Here is a 14,986-nt window from a genome sequence, read left to right as displayed (position 1 = left end):
TAAGTACAGAGAATTATGCTGAATTGTCTTAACTTTCATTCTTTCAGGACTTAACAGTAATGAGAAGGAAGAAAGTATTTTAAACCAAAACCAGCAAATTACAGGGTTGCTGTGTTATCAGCTTCACTCAGACTATGAGTAAACCCTAAACAAAGTAGATCCTACTTTGTAGAAAACACACTGCTACAAACAGACAAATGCAGGTGTCATTCTGGGTTATCACACCCAAGCAGGCCACAAGTAGTATGCACTATAATGGCACATGGAAGAAAAATACTTCTAAAAATGGTTTAAACAGTTAATACACCCACAGTTTCTGATCTCAGAGGCAGGATTCTACTCTGTTCAATGTGCTGCATCATTTAGCCAGTCCAGGAAGTGTTATGTCCCAAGTAATGTTTCAACAAAATATCTAGAAAACATGGAACTGTAAATTAGCTTGCTTGCTCTGGGCAAGATGCCTTGCCATGAGAAACTTGTTGCTCAGGTAAATGTCTGTTGGCTCTTCCAGGCAGGTCACAAGTCCTCCTAGCCCACAGAGAGGCTGCACAGACCAACAGTGTGCCTGCCCGGCTCCCCTGAAGGAAGTGCTCCCTACACCAAAAAGCTGGCCTTGGTGGAATCTGCAGCAAAAGGCAGAGAAAAGAAGGACCACTTTCATGAGATAAACTCGGTTCATTTATTTTCCTTTTTTAACAGTTTTATGGAGATATACTAATAATTCACATATCCTACAATTTATTCATTTAAAGTATAAAGTTCAGTACGTTTTAGTATATTCACAGACTTGGGCAACCATCACCACTATCAATTTTAGAACATTTCTGTCCCCCTCAAGAACACCTCGTATTCATCAGTAATTACTCCCCATTTCTCCCCAGACAACCATTAATCTATTTTTTTGTCTTTATAGATTTGCCCATTCTGGACATCTCATATGAATGAAATAATATGTGATCTTTTGTGACTGGTTTCATATATTTAATGTTTTTAAGGTTCACCCATGTTACAGTGTGTATCAGAACTTCATTTCACTTTATTGCTGAATAATATTCTGTTGTACACATACACCACACAAGTTCTTTTCTTCACAGGCAGTAGACTCTCCTTTGCTATATAAGCAAAGCTATAAACAGTGATAAGGTACCTGCATTAGCTCATGAATGTCTATTATGGCTGAAAATATATCATTAATTGCATAATGCTACAGTTTTCCAAAAGCATTATGAAGTGCCACTGGATTAATAAAAATACTGAGAATGAAGTTCCTTTACAAGTAAGCTGACTGCTTGGAAGTTTTCTCCTGTACACTGCAGAAAAAAGGGAACTTACAGCTCCTAAGGCCTGAACACCTCAGGACATAACTGGTCTTTGACCCTATCCAGTTAAAGATAAACATTAAAACTGCCAGTATACAAAGCTGGTCTCTGCAACCTTTCTCTCCTCTTCCTGGCCCTCTATCTCTTTCCTCTATCTGTGAAATAAATCCAACTTCTTCCTGTCCTCTTACCCTTCCCCACCCCCAAACAGAACAAGATCTCTCATACCTGCTAAATAGTTATACCCTCACTCTAAATTAAAATAATACATTCATTCATAGGAAAAGTTACTTAAACCAGACATCTGTATTCTAAGACATTCTTCCAAAACATGAAATGAAACTAGTTTCCCTCATAAGAAGAATTTCTGGCATAAATGAGCTGATAAGAGGAGGGTTTTTTGGGCCGGGCGCGGTGGCTCAAGCCTGTAATCCCAGCACTTTGGGAGGCCGAGGCGGGCGGATCACAAGGTCAGGAGATCGAGACCATCCTGGCTAACACGGTGAAACCCCGTCTCTACTAAAAAATACAAAAAAAAAATAGCCGGGCGAGGTGGCGGGCGCCTGTAGTCCCAGCTACTCGGGAGGCTGAGGCAGGAGAATGGCGTGAACCCGGGAGGCGGAGCTTGCAGTGAGCTGAGATCTGGCCAGTGCACTCCAGCTTGGGTGACAGAGCGAGACTCCGTCTCAAAAAAAAAAAAAAAAAAAAAAAAAAAAAAGAGGAGGGTTTTTTGTTTTGCTTTTTGCAGAGAGATCCATTGAAATCACAGTAAACCCACTCCATGGCAAATCAGATTTAGTCAGTAATCTCAGGTTCATGCATCTCTAGAAGGGGGTGGGAAAAAATAAATTGTTATTAACTTTAGTTAGGCATGATAATGGTATTATGATTACATCTAAAAATATCCTTATCTATTAGAAATGCATACTGAGGTACTTAGATGAAATGATGTGATGCCTGAGGTTTACTTTAAAATACTTTGGTTCAGCCAGGCGTAGTGGCTCATGCCTGTAATCCCATCACTTTGGGAAGTCAAGGCAGGAGGACTGCTTGAGGCCAGGAGTTCGAGACTAGCCTGGGCAACACGATGAAACCCCGTGTCTACAAAAAGTACAAAAATTAGATGGGCGTGGTGGTGTGTGCCTGTAGTTCCAGCTTCTCAGGAGGCTGAGGCGAAAGGATTACCTGAGCCTGGAAAGTCGAGGCTGCAGTGAGCCCAGATGGCACCACTGCACTCCATCCTGGGAAACAGAAGACCTGTCTCTAACTAACTAGCTAACTAACTAACTAACGGTTGGAAGAGGGTTTTGGGCGAGGTGAAATGAAATAAAATACTGATGAGGGTGGCTGATAGGCATATGACAGTTCATTATTCTTTTCTGTTTCCTGATGTATAAAAATATCCATAGTAAAACACTTTTTTGTTGTTGTTGTTGTTGTTGAGACAGAGTCTCGCTCTGTCGCCCAGGCTGGAGGGCAGTGGCGCGATCTCTGCTCACCACAAGCTCCATCTCCCGGGTTCACGCCATTATCCTGCCTCAGCCTACCTAGTACCTGGGACTACACGCGCCCGCCACCACGCCAGGCTAATTTTTTGTATTTTTAGTAGAGACGGGGTTTCACCATGTTAGTCAGGATGGTTTTGATCTCCTGACCTCATGATCCGCCACGCCTTGGCCTCCCAAAGTGTGGGGATTACAAGCATAAGCCACTGCGCCCAGCCTCTTGTTGTTTTTTGTGTTTTTTTGTTGTTGTTGTTGTTTGTTTGTTTTTAAGAGGCACGGTCTCACTCTGCTGCCCAGGCTGGAGTGCAGTGGGGTGATCTCTGCTCACTGCAATCTCCGCCCCGGGGCTCCAGTCATAGTCCCACTTCAGCCTCCCGGAGTAGGTGGTACCACAGGCCCCCCACCCAAATTTTCTTTTCTTTTTCTTTCCTTTTTTTTTTTTTTTTTTTTTTGGTATTTTTAGTAGAGACGGGGTTTCACAATGTTGCCCAGGTTGGTCTCAAACTCCTAAGCTCAAGGAATCAGCCCGCCTTGGCCTCCCAAGTGCCGGATTACAGGCGTGAGCCACCGCGCCTGGCTGGTAAGAGTTTTTTTTTTTTTTTTTTTGGACTCACATAAAAGACTACAAAGAGGTACCTGGCCTGGGTTGAATTCTAGACGGGGTTCTGAGAGTGTTACTCAAGGGCACAATTACTATTGGTGGTGCTTGCTACAAAGACTCAATTTTATTCGTACACGCTTAATATCATGGGTTGTCAAATCATTCTTCCAATTTGCAGTACATCACTCATTTCAGGGTAATGACTTAATACAATTTTCAAACAAAAATGTAAGATTTACTTGCCCCATGATGGTTATCTTCTCAACTTTTTTCATAATTTATAAAAGCACCAGCTGACCCCAAATCATCTACCAATATTTTTAGGCCTTTTAATGCAAGCGGTAAAGGAATACTGTCCTCTGAATGCAGCGTTGGCTAACACTGCTGACCCACGCAAGGCATTGATTTGTAGTTGTTTTTCCATCGGAGTGATGGATTTGCGCTCAGCTACTCGCAGTGTCTACTAGGTCCCCCTGGTGACCAAACAGTACACTTAAGCAGTAGTAGGGTTCCAAGGCACAGACTGGCAGCGGAACAGAGGGTGGAACGGGAAATCATGAAAAATTAACACGCGAACAGTACACACGACATGACTGAGAATCACGTTTGCATTGCTGGGGTATTTTGGATCCGCAGACCAGCCACTAGCCCCTTTCCTTTAAAAAGCAAACACCCATCCGCCTGGTTCAGGCTTATCGATCTCCACCTCCCATTTAAATCTTGGGTGTGATGGAAAGACCCAACCAAGGGGCTCGGCACGAGGCACACGCTGCTTTTTGGTGTCTGGTGAAACACTGGTGTGACAAATTGTCATAATTTTCTAAGATACGGAGGAATGCTACACCACCTTTCCTACCACCGACTTAAGACCCAAGACACGGAGTCAAGAGCAGCCGACCTGCGGGGGCCCACGGGGGAGGGGGGAAAGCCCCGAAAACACCAGGGAGAAGGCGGCCCGTCGAGCTCCGCCGGGAGGGGCGCAGGGCTGCGGGCAGCGCCCGGAGCGCGGGTCGTACCCAGGTCACGTCTCGGGGCTCTCAGGGTGAGAGGGCGAACCCGGGCGGGACGACCCGGGCCCTGGAGCCCGGCTGGCCGCGGCGCGGGAGGCGCGAGGGCCGCGGTGGGGGGCGTCGGCAGCGCAGCCGAGGGGGCTGGAGAGGGCGCGCCGCCAGGTGCCTGACGGCAGGGGGCAGCGGGGTTCGGGCGGGCGCAGACCCAGGGAGGGAGGAAGGGAGCGGGGGCGAGTCCCGCGCGGCGCGGCAGGGTGCACGGCCGGGTGCTCCCGCAGCGGGTGGCTGGGCGGCCGCCGGCCTACCTGGAGGTAATAGGGTTTCCTTAGCCAGGCCCCCGGACAGAGACTCCTCGCCATGGTAATCACACATCGCCCCGCCGCGCTGCAGTCAGAGGCGGACCCGAGCGCTGGCGGCCGGGCTCCCCGCCTCCCCCCGCCTCCCCGCCCCCTGCCCGGCCGGGCCCGCCCACTCCTCCACCCCCGCCGCGGCGCGCGCCGCGCTCCGCTCGGCCCGGCTGCAGTGAGGGCGGCTAGCGACCCGAGGCCCGACCTCCTGCTCTGTTTGCCCGGCCGCCGCGGCTGTCAGAGAGACTGCTGCCGACTCCGCCATAAAGGGGAGTCGCACCTCGCCTCCGCCGACACAAATCGACTGCGCCTGGAGCTTAAAGGGGAGGCGCGCGGAGGCGGGAGGGGGCGCCGCGGGTGTCGCACGCTCTGTGCGGATTGGGGCGTGCGCTTCGCGGGCTGATGCGGCGACCCTCGGACCGCTCTGGCTTCGCAGTCGGCTTCGGCTTCCGGCTCCCAGCGCTGCGCCTCGCTGCGCGTCCCGCCACCCGCCCCGGCAGCACCGACGCTCCCCATGGACTCTGCTTCTGGAGTCAGTACGTGTCTGGACGGGTTGTTTCGAAATTCAGGGGAAGCTTGGGGCTCCTTCCCTGGGGACTGGCTCGTCCTCCCTCGCTCTTGGTGGCGGTCGAGGGAAGGGGGCGTCTGCCGCAGCTGGAGACGCAGACCGGGGCATCCCCCCAGGACTGGGCTCAGCGTCGAACGCGGACAAGGCGCCCCGCTGCTGAACTCGGTGCCCCACTACCACGCTTCAGTTAGCCTCGAATGGCCTACAACTTTTTTTTAAAAATGTACTTTTAAAAAATTCCGACTTTTTTTGTTTATATTGTTTTTAAGACAGCTTCAGAGTTTTCCTGGCCCCACCCAGGAACACTGATTTCAAAAGAAAACAAAAACACCGAATTAAATACAGTCCTGAAGGCAGGGAGCCTGGGACGTGGCCTGCTACTGGGTTAAGGCTACATAACACAGGGTGTGGTGTCTTTCTTTTGACAATGAGTTCCAAATAAGGGAAAAAAGAGCCACCCTAGTGGGAGAACAGCTGTTGATCCAAGTGACTTGTAATGGAAGAAGCTTTTTTTTTTTTTTTGGCTGCTTTTTACCCCACCTACCACCTTTAAACGTGATGCTAACAAAGTTTAGGTGGCCCATTAGAGCTCATTCGGGCCTGTTGCTCTGAGAAGCGGTTTCCCCAGAAGCAAACCATTACTCATTCTCACTTGGTTTTTACATAAGCCTTGTTCAGGTGCCTTGTTCCTGAAGAGATACCTTCATGTCTGCCCCTTCCCTCAACCCACACACAGACACAGGTTTTAAACCTCGGTGATTTTTGTTGTGGTTGTTGTTCTTTCTATTTTTGAGAGGGGTCTTACCATGTTGACTAGGCTGGACTCACACTCCTGGGCTGAAGCCATCCTTCCGTGTAGCTGGAACTACAGCTACTTGGTCTTATTTTATTGCTTGCAGATAAACCAATTTTTCATTGATTTTGTTTGGGTTAAGAGACGGTAATTTCAGAATAAGATAAGGGTGAATCCTGGTGGTTTCATGCATTCATTTAGTAAAGATTTATAGGCAGGGCGCGGTGGCTCAAGCCTGTAATCTCAGCACTTTGGGAGGCCGAGACGGGTGGATCACGAGGTCAGGAGATCGAGACCATCCTGGCTAACACAGTGAAACCCCGTCTCTACTAAAAAATACAAAAAACTAGCCGGGCGAGGTGGCGGGCGCCTGTAGTCCCAGCTACTCGGGAGGCTGAGGCAAGAGAATGGCGTAAACCCGGGAGGCAGAGCTTGCAGTGAGCTGAGATCTGGCCACTGCACTCCAGCCTGGGCGACAGAGCCAGACTCTGTCCCAAAAAAAAAAAAAAGATTTATGAGTACCCAGGCACTATTCAGGTTGTTTGGGTTACATAAACAAAACAGACAAAAATCTTTGCTCTTGTGGATGTGAGAGAGAGGGGCAATAAATAATAAACGTAATCAATATAAAGATTATGGGGAAAACACCAAGGGAAATGGAGGAGACTACAAGTAGAGGAAGTTTGAGGCAAAAAAAGGAGTTCAGTTTTGGATAAGTTACATTTTATAGTATCTATTAGAAATTGAAGTGGAGATCTTGATTAGGCAGTTGTATGTGTGAATGAGTCTAGGATTAAGGAGCGTGGTCCAAGCTAGAGGTATATGAGAGATATCAGCATTTAGATGGCGTTTAAAGCCATGAGACTGCCTAAGATCATGGGTAGGAAGTGAGTGTAAATAGAAGACGACTGAGGATGGAGCTCTGGGGACCAATGCAGCTTTAAGGCAGGGTAGTGGATGAGCCAACCAAGGAGACTGAAAAGGAGCCGCCAGTGAAGTGGGAGACCCGAGTGAGGTGCCCTGAAGCCGAGTGAAGCTCGTAGATCTAGCAGGGAGTGCTCCTCCGTGAGTGAGGACTGAGAATTGACTGTTGGATTTAGTGACATGGAGGCCATTGATAACCCTTCAGTGGAGCAATAGAGGAAAAACTTGATTGGAGTAGGTTTAAGAAAAAAATGAGAGGAGAGAAACTGGAGATGGCTAATACAAACAATTCTTTTGAGAAGTTCTCTTACAAAGGGGATCCCAAATCTGGGACAGTGACTGGTGGTAAAAGCAGAGTCAAAAGAAGGTTGGAAAAAAATAGGGAGAAGCCGAGCACAGGACGTCAAGGATGCAGTGAGCTGTGATCGCATCAATGCACTCCATCCTGGGTGACAGAGTGAGACCCTGTTTCTTTAAAAAAGAAAAAAGTGGTGGGGGGAGAAATACTTGTTTTTAATAGTAATGATCCGGAAGAAAAGGGAAAATTCACGTGGAAACAAGAAGTGAGAAGTACTGGAGTGGTGTCCTTGAGAGGGAAAAAGCGTTTGAAAACTCACACACAAGTGGAAGGATCATCTGTAGACAGGAGTACAGACTGTTCATCTATGGAAACAGGCAGGCAGGTGGGTAGGCGTGGTAAAAGGAATCTTTGGAAGTTCTCTTCTGATTGCTTCAATTTTCTTAGAGATGTAGAAAGGAATGCTATCAGCTGAGAGGAGGTGGGAAAGATTATGTGAAAAGGGAAGAGAAGGTGTAAAATGTCATCTAGGAGAATGAGAAGACAATGGACCAGAAAATAATTGTGTGCTTGTTGAGTGTCATGTAGGGCCCACTTCAGTTTATGGTCATGAATTTAAGTGAGACAAGTTAGTATGAGTGTGCTTCTTTCTCCAGCAATAATTAGCTCCTGGGAAGCAGGTCCAGAGTAGGCTGAGAATTCTGTTTAATCACATTTTACCAAAGGAATAAGAGCAAGGAAGTTGAGGATATACGCAAGGGCATGATTATGATTCACCATGGAACTTAAGATGATTAAAGAGGGAAGAGTAGATATGGAGAGGTTAAGGACAGTGAAAAGGTGGTAGGATCAATAAGTTGCAAGTCCGTCTGGGGTTGAGGGGTTGTAGGAGTCTAGGGAAAAGAGAGAATGATGTGGAAATATAGGAGGTATATAATAGTCTGAGGCTGGGCATAATGTCTTGTGTCTGTAAATCCAGTACTTTGGGAGGCTGGAACAGGAGGATCATTTGAGGCCAGGAGTGCAAGACCAGCCTGAGCAACATAGCAAGACCCCATTTCTACAGAAAATTTAAATATTAGTCAAGCATGGTGGTGTGCACCTGTGCACTCCGGAGGCTGAAGCGGGAGGATCCCTTGAGACCAGGAGGTGGCGGTTGCAGCAAGCCATGATTGTACCCTATATTCTAACCTGGGCAACGGAGTGAGACAATGTCTCTAAATATATATCCATATTGCAAGTCTGACTCCATTTTTTATATGTACTGACAGCTTTGAAGCCCTGCCACTCCTGTTTCCCCTGTGCAAACATAAGAAAGCCTAGATGCCTTTGATGCCAGCAGGAAGTTCAAACCGTACAAGACCCAGCCCATGTGAGAGAGCCCTCACTGTGGTCCTACCCCTTAACCACCATGACATCCTAAGATAGTCTCCTTTCTTTGCTCCCTTAAGCCATTTTTGAACCAGTTTGGGAGCCTGCCCTGCTCTCCCCAGAAAGCTGCAGTGTGTGAATAAACCTTTCCACACCCTCTTGGTGTGTGTGTAGCATCATCAGTCTCAACATCCAAATTAAATTTTAGGTGCTTCTGCAGGGTGACCACAACAATGTGGTAATTTTAGTGGGATCCATGAAATTGAGACTATGGAGAAGTGATGAAACCTAGGGTGGGATGCCACCATGGCAGTGAATGGCTAAGGGATGTGGAGGCAGGATCATTGGAAGAGAGTCAAGGACAGACTGTCATACAGATTATATGCATGTGTATTAAAAACAGTAAGACTTAGGACAAGGGAGGTGCTGGGGAAGATGTCAGTAGCAAAAGCTAAAGTCCTTGATAAATAAGACAGTGATCTGTGAGTGAGTAGGTGAGGAATGAGGAAGGTGAGTGACAACATCGGAGGACATGAGTTTTTTTTTTTTTTTTTTTTTTTTTGAGGCAGAGTCTCGCTCTGTCGCCCGGACTGGAGTGCAGTGGCCGGATCTCAGCTCACTGCAAGCTCCGTCTCCCAGGTTTACGCCATTCTCCTGCCTCAGCCTCCCGAGTAGCTGGGACTACAGGCGCCCGCCACCTCGCCCGGCTAGTTTTTGTATTTTTAGTAGAGACGGGGTTTCACCGTGTTCGCCAGGATGGTCTCGATCTCCTGACCTCGTGATCCGCCCGTCTCGGCCTCCCAAAGTGCTGGGATTACAGGCTTGAGCCACCGCGCCCGGCCAGGACATGAGTTTTAAAAAAGATAATGGGCAGGGGTAGGAATTAGAGAGGAGGGAGGAAGAATAGCTTAAAAGAGAAGCAAGGAAGAGCCCTCTCCTACCTCCCACTCCAGTGGTATGAGGGTGCTGGGAAGGCTGCAGGGACAACAGCATCCACAGGAATCAGCCAGATTGGCGTTAGGACAAAAAGGTGCAGGAGATATTTAAAGAAGCGGTTGAGGATATAGAGGATTTTGCTGATGATAGACAGAGGGCACAGTGGGACTTCTCAAGAAACTGGGGAGTCTTGAGAAGAGTTCAGAATAGGTGATGTGAAGAGCCTTGAGAGGGTCAGGTGGAAGGTGAGGGAGGCCTGGTGGTCTGGGGTTTCTCATGGTAAAGGATATAAACAAGGATAACAAGGACAAAATGTGAACCAAATGAGAAGAAATGGTTATTTGGGTTTCCTTTTAGAGTCACCCAAGACTAAATGAAATTAATGTTTTATTTGAATGGAGAAAAGTAGTTTAGAAGATTTTCATTTCAAACTTGAGTTGCTTCCCTTGTCTTCACATGCCCCAAGACCCTGGCCCTCCAGGGCCCATGTTGAGGACCTTGCACCCAGGTGGGTACAGTGAGCCCTTATATCACTGGACTTGCAGTTTGGCTATAAATTCACTTGGATGAGTCCTAAGATGGATCCAAGCAGGTTGGCCTTGGCAAATTTAGGCAAGATCCTTTCTGCCTCTGGTCTGATGTTCTCCTGAACTCTCACTGCAGAGGCCTGGCCATCCTTTATGTCATATACTGGACCTACTTTACAAACATCCAAATGTACTTGTGCTAGTGCCTGTTCTTATGGCCCTTAAAAATTTCATTTTTTCTAAGTAAAAGCTAGCTAATCCAAAACTAATTCATATGGTTGTGTTCAGAGGTGCTAATTTGTGGCCTCTTAGTCGTCATCACATGTAATGTAACTTTGGCCTTCCAGAGACAAAGAAATTACTCCAGTGGGTTCCAATACAGGAAAATCAAGATCAGTGGACTTTGAACTTTCTTGTTTGCACATTCTCAAAAGAATTTTGAAAAATACATGAATTATCTGATGTTTTATATCAACATCCAAAATTTTATCATAAAATTAAACAATTGTAAAGGAAGTAATTTTCAGTTTTGTGTTGTAAATATTGGCATTAAAAAAAAAAAAACTGTAGCTGGGCGCAGTGGCTCACGCCTGTAATCCCAGCACTTTGGGAGGCCAAGGCAGGTTGATCACGAGGTCAGAAGTTCAAGACCAGCCTGGTCAAGATGGTGAAATCCCCATCTCTACTAAAAAGTAAAAAAATTAACCAAGTGTGGTGGCGGGTGCCTGTAATCCCAGATACTCAGGAGGCTGAGGTGGAGGTTGCAGTGAGCCGAGATCACACCACTGCACTCCAGCCCGGGTGACAGAGCAAGACTCTATCTAAAAAAACAAACAAACAAAAACCAAAAAAATTATCATACAACTCTTAAGTGTATCCAGTGGAATATATATAAATACCTTGATACCTCAGTATCATGCACCTTGATACCGTTTAAAGAGTATCATCCTGGCCGGGCGCGGTGGCTCAAGCCTGTAATCCCAGCACTTTGGGAGGCCGAGACGGGCGGATCACGAGGTCAGGAGATCGAGACCACCCTGGCTAACACTGTGAAACCCCGTCTCTACTAAAAAAATACAAAAAATTAGCCGGGCGAGATGGCGGGCGCCTGTAGTCCCAGCTACTTGGGAGGCTGAGGCGAGAGAATGGCGTAAACCCGGGAGGCGGAGCTTGCAGTGAGCTGAGATCCGGCCACTGCACTCCAGCCTGGGCGACAGAGCGAGACTCCGTCTCAAAAAAAAAAAAAAAAAAAAAAAAAGTATCATCCTTTAAGTGATAAGGTTATTTATTTAGCTATCAGAAATATAACATTGTTCCCTTTTCTTTTTCTTGAACTTTTATAATTCTGCTTCCCTCATACAATGTTAAAGTTTTTTTATTTTTATGCTTTCTAATTTATTTATTTTTTTAATCTTGCTCTGTCACCTAGGCTGGAGTGCTGTGGCATGATCATAGCTCACCATAATCTAGAACTCCTGGGCTCAAGCAATCCTCCCACCTGAGCCTCCTTAGTACCTAGGACTACAGATACATGGCACGGTGCCCAGTCTCTATTTTTCAGCCTATCCTACCTCTCTGTATGATAGGTAATTTTTAAAATGTGATTTTAATGTTTTTTATTTTTATTTTAAAATTTATTGTAATTTTTGAATATGTGGTATTTTCATCTGGTTCAAAAATAAAAACTAAATTAAAAGTATTCATTGAGAAATTTTATTCTCCCTTGTCCTATCCCCCATAGGTAATCACTTGTTTTAGTTTTAAATTGATCCTTCCAGTGCCAATTTTTTATATAAATAAAAGCAAAATTGAATATATATTTTTAAAATTGAATATATATTTGTTTCATTTCCCCTTTCTTACCTAAAAAAAGTTACTTTATTACATTTTTTTAAAACTGCAGAATGGAAACCTATTAATTAGACTAATGAAAATGTACTAATTAGACCAACATCAAATCATACTCCTGATAAGAATCTTTCCCTTCTCTTTTGCCTTGACAGTGAGGTTAGATCACAGAATTCAGCTGACATTCTTCAAGGACATTTCGGAAACCTGTGGTGTTTTCAGTGCTTTAAATTCAATACCAATGAGAACACAGGTTGCTAATGTCAGCCCTGGGCAGATTGTGTTTTGTTTCTTCCAATATTTACACATTGGGACATTTTACATAAACATCTAGATTTCTGGCTCTTTTGAAAATTAGATCAGCGAACCAAGCCTCTCACACACACCAACGGTGGGCTGGTGTGACCTCTGGGTGGCACTGGTCCTGCGGTCTGCTATAGACCCTCTCACTTCCTAGTTTTCTTGCTTCAGCCCTCAGCATTTATTTATCTTTCCCATCTGGTCCCTGTAGGCATTTGACTTAGTGACCTCTGAGTTAAAATCAGCAGTGACTTGGGAAAGTACACTTAAAGAGGAGCTTCTTTGAAGCTTCAGAATGGGAAGCAAGAAAAGAGCAAATGAAGAGAATAGAGAAAGATTAGGCTCTGGATTAATGATTCCATTAAAAAGAACCCATGTTTTACCTGAAATTCCACAGATAACAGGACAAGTGAATTCTTTGCATATACTGTGTAGTCTATATTCACCTTCTCAGGCCACTAGATGATGCAGGGTATTGGTAAGCCAGGGTGGTGACTGAATTTGCACCCCAGGAAAAATGAAATCTATTGTGATTGAATCATGAGAACATAGACTGAAATGAGAGACAGAGCTCTTTTTTATCTTCTATGAAAAGGCACATTGGACATTGGAATTTAAAAATACAGTGGTTCCCTAGTTTTCTACTAACACTACCACCAAATATTAAGAATCTGTTGTGTCCAAAATTTTATAAAATGCTGTTCAGAGTATGGAACACAAGAAACTTATAAAGTAGGACAGGTATTGTATGTATCTGCTTTTAATATAGAATACACTGCTTTATTTATTTATTTATTTATTTATTTATTTATTTATTTATTTATTTTGAGACGGAGTCTCGCTCTGTCGCCCGGGCTGGAGTGCAGTGTCCGGATCTCAGCTCACTGCAAGCTCCGCCTCCTGGATTTACGCCATTCTCCAGCCTCAGCCTCCCGAGTAGCTGGGACTACAGGCGCCCACCACCTCGCCCGGCTATTTTTTTTTTGTATTTTTTAGTAGAGACGGGGTTTCACCGTGTTAGCCAGGATGGTCTCGATCTCCTGACCTCGTGATCCGCCCGTCTCGGCCTCCCAAAGTGCTGGGATTACAGGCTTGAGCCACCACGCCCAGCCATACAGTGCTTTAAAAAAAGAGGAAGAATGATAAGAATTTGAAGGGAAATTACAATTTATTGTTATTTCCTTAACACCTGGCCTACAGAAGGTAATCCATAAACATTTCTTAAGAGAATAAAAGAATGAATGAATAAATAAGGCTTCCAAGAAGATAAGAAGTATAATAATAAAATAGGTTTTAAAAAGGTTTTACCTGAAAAGCAGCATTCAAAATCTGAAACAGTCATGAATGACAATCTTTATTTTGTTCTTTATTCTTATCAGTACATTCCCTGAAGAAGTGCTGGGGTTTTTTGGAATAGTTCTTCAAGAAAATGAAACACCTATAAGAATTTGGTGCTAAGATTTTGTTTGACTTAAGGCATAACACTTTTAATTCTGGATCTTGAAATTCCTCCTAATGAAAATGTTGCACTAAAAGACTTATCTTGATAATTCACGGTGACTGCAGCAATAATGTCAGAAATGAACATCACATGAGACCTGTCACATAGAAGTTACAATAAGGATTCACCTTATTGTGGTGGGTTATAGACTTCAGGAGGATATGAACTTGTCCTGAGATCATCTGATGATATTTTCAGTCTCTGGCAGTAGTCTCTGGGATTTTGTGTAAACTGTCAATGTCATCATATACAGATTTTAAAAATATGGAATGCTTCACAAATTTGCCTGTCATCGTTGTGCAGAAGCCATGATAGTCTTCTCTATATGGTTCCATTTTTAGTGTATGAGCTGTCAAAGTGAGCATGACAATGTCATAATATTAAAATAGTATTTCACAATAGGGTTTCTCTACTCTCTTAATTTTGTGTATAAGAATATGCCATGTTCTCTGGTGGCACTACAAGAGCACTGTTCACCGGGCAATTTGTAGTGTCTTCCTTCCTTCTGATGACTAACCCTAAACACTTTCCAGTTCTCTCGAGCACAAGAATAACCATCCAAGTCCAAGAAACGTTTGATTCTCTCAGATGACAGTAAAGATCTTAGAGAACCCAGATGTTTCCTTGCTGATCACCCCCAGTTAGAACCAACAAATTCAGAAAATGTAATAAGGACTCCAAACTTCTTGTGGAGCATATTCTTCATCTTTTCCTGAGTTTTTTCCTGTTTTTCAATGTTTCTTTTTTGCATTATAGTGGTTAGGAGCTCTATAAGAACCACTGAAAACAGATAGGCTCTCTTTGTTTAGTTCTGCCACTTTTTAGTTATATGACCTTGGGCCAGCTGTTTAAAATCTCCATGCCTCAGTTTCATCTTCAGCAACAGGAGGATTAAATGGGGTTCTGTGTTATAAAGTGCTCAGCATGATGCTTAGCACAGAGTAGGCACTGGACTCATGTAGAAGTCTGAAAAAGATGTCTAAAATGTCCTGCTATAAGGCTGTGTATAATTACTTTTTTTTTTTTTTTTTTTGAGACAGAGTCTTGCTCTGTTGCCCAGGCTAGGATGCAGGGGCTCTATCTCGGCTCACTGCAACCTCTGCCTCCTGGGTTCAAGCAGTTCTCACATCTCAGCCTC

General features: G+C 45.0%; 1 protein-coding gene and 1 non-coding gene across 2 annotated transcripts in view; both read right to left on the bottom strand.

The window, feature by feature from the left end:
* The window catches only part of DIPK1A (divergent protein kinase domain 1A), a 125,033-nt gene extending 120,108 nt beyond the window's left edge, over window positions 1-4,925 (bottom strand). Inside the window, exon 1 of the mRNA XM_033196662.1 lies at window positions 4,741-4,925. Within this exon, the coding sequence (XP_033052553.1) occupies window positions 4,741-4,794 (54 nt within the window). The 5' untranslated portion in view covers window positions 4,795-4,925. The remainder of the gene's footprint in view (window positions 1-4,740) is intronic.
* A 9,181-nt stretch (window positions 4,926-14,106) lies between these two features.
* On the bottom strand, window positions 14,107-14,213 carry LOC117076988. The gene has a single exon (XR_004434592.1). It is a non-coding gene; the product is annotated as a U6 spliceosomal RNA (small nuclear RNA).
* Window positions 14,214-14,986: the final 773 nt, after the last annotated feature.

This window comes from Trachypithecus francoisi, unplaced genomic scaffold (assembly GCF_009764315.1).
Source record: "Trachypithecus francoisi isolate TF-2019V2 unplaced genomic scaffold, Tfra_2.0 Lachesis_group5, whole genome shotgun sequence".
NCBI classification, from domain to species: Eukaryota; Metazoa; Chordata; class Mammalia; order Primates; family Cercopithecidae; genus Trachypithecus; species Trachypithecus francoisi.
Note: the sequence above shows the minus strand (reverse complement) of the source record. Positions and strands in the feature narration are given on the sequence as shown.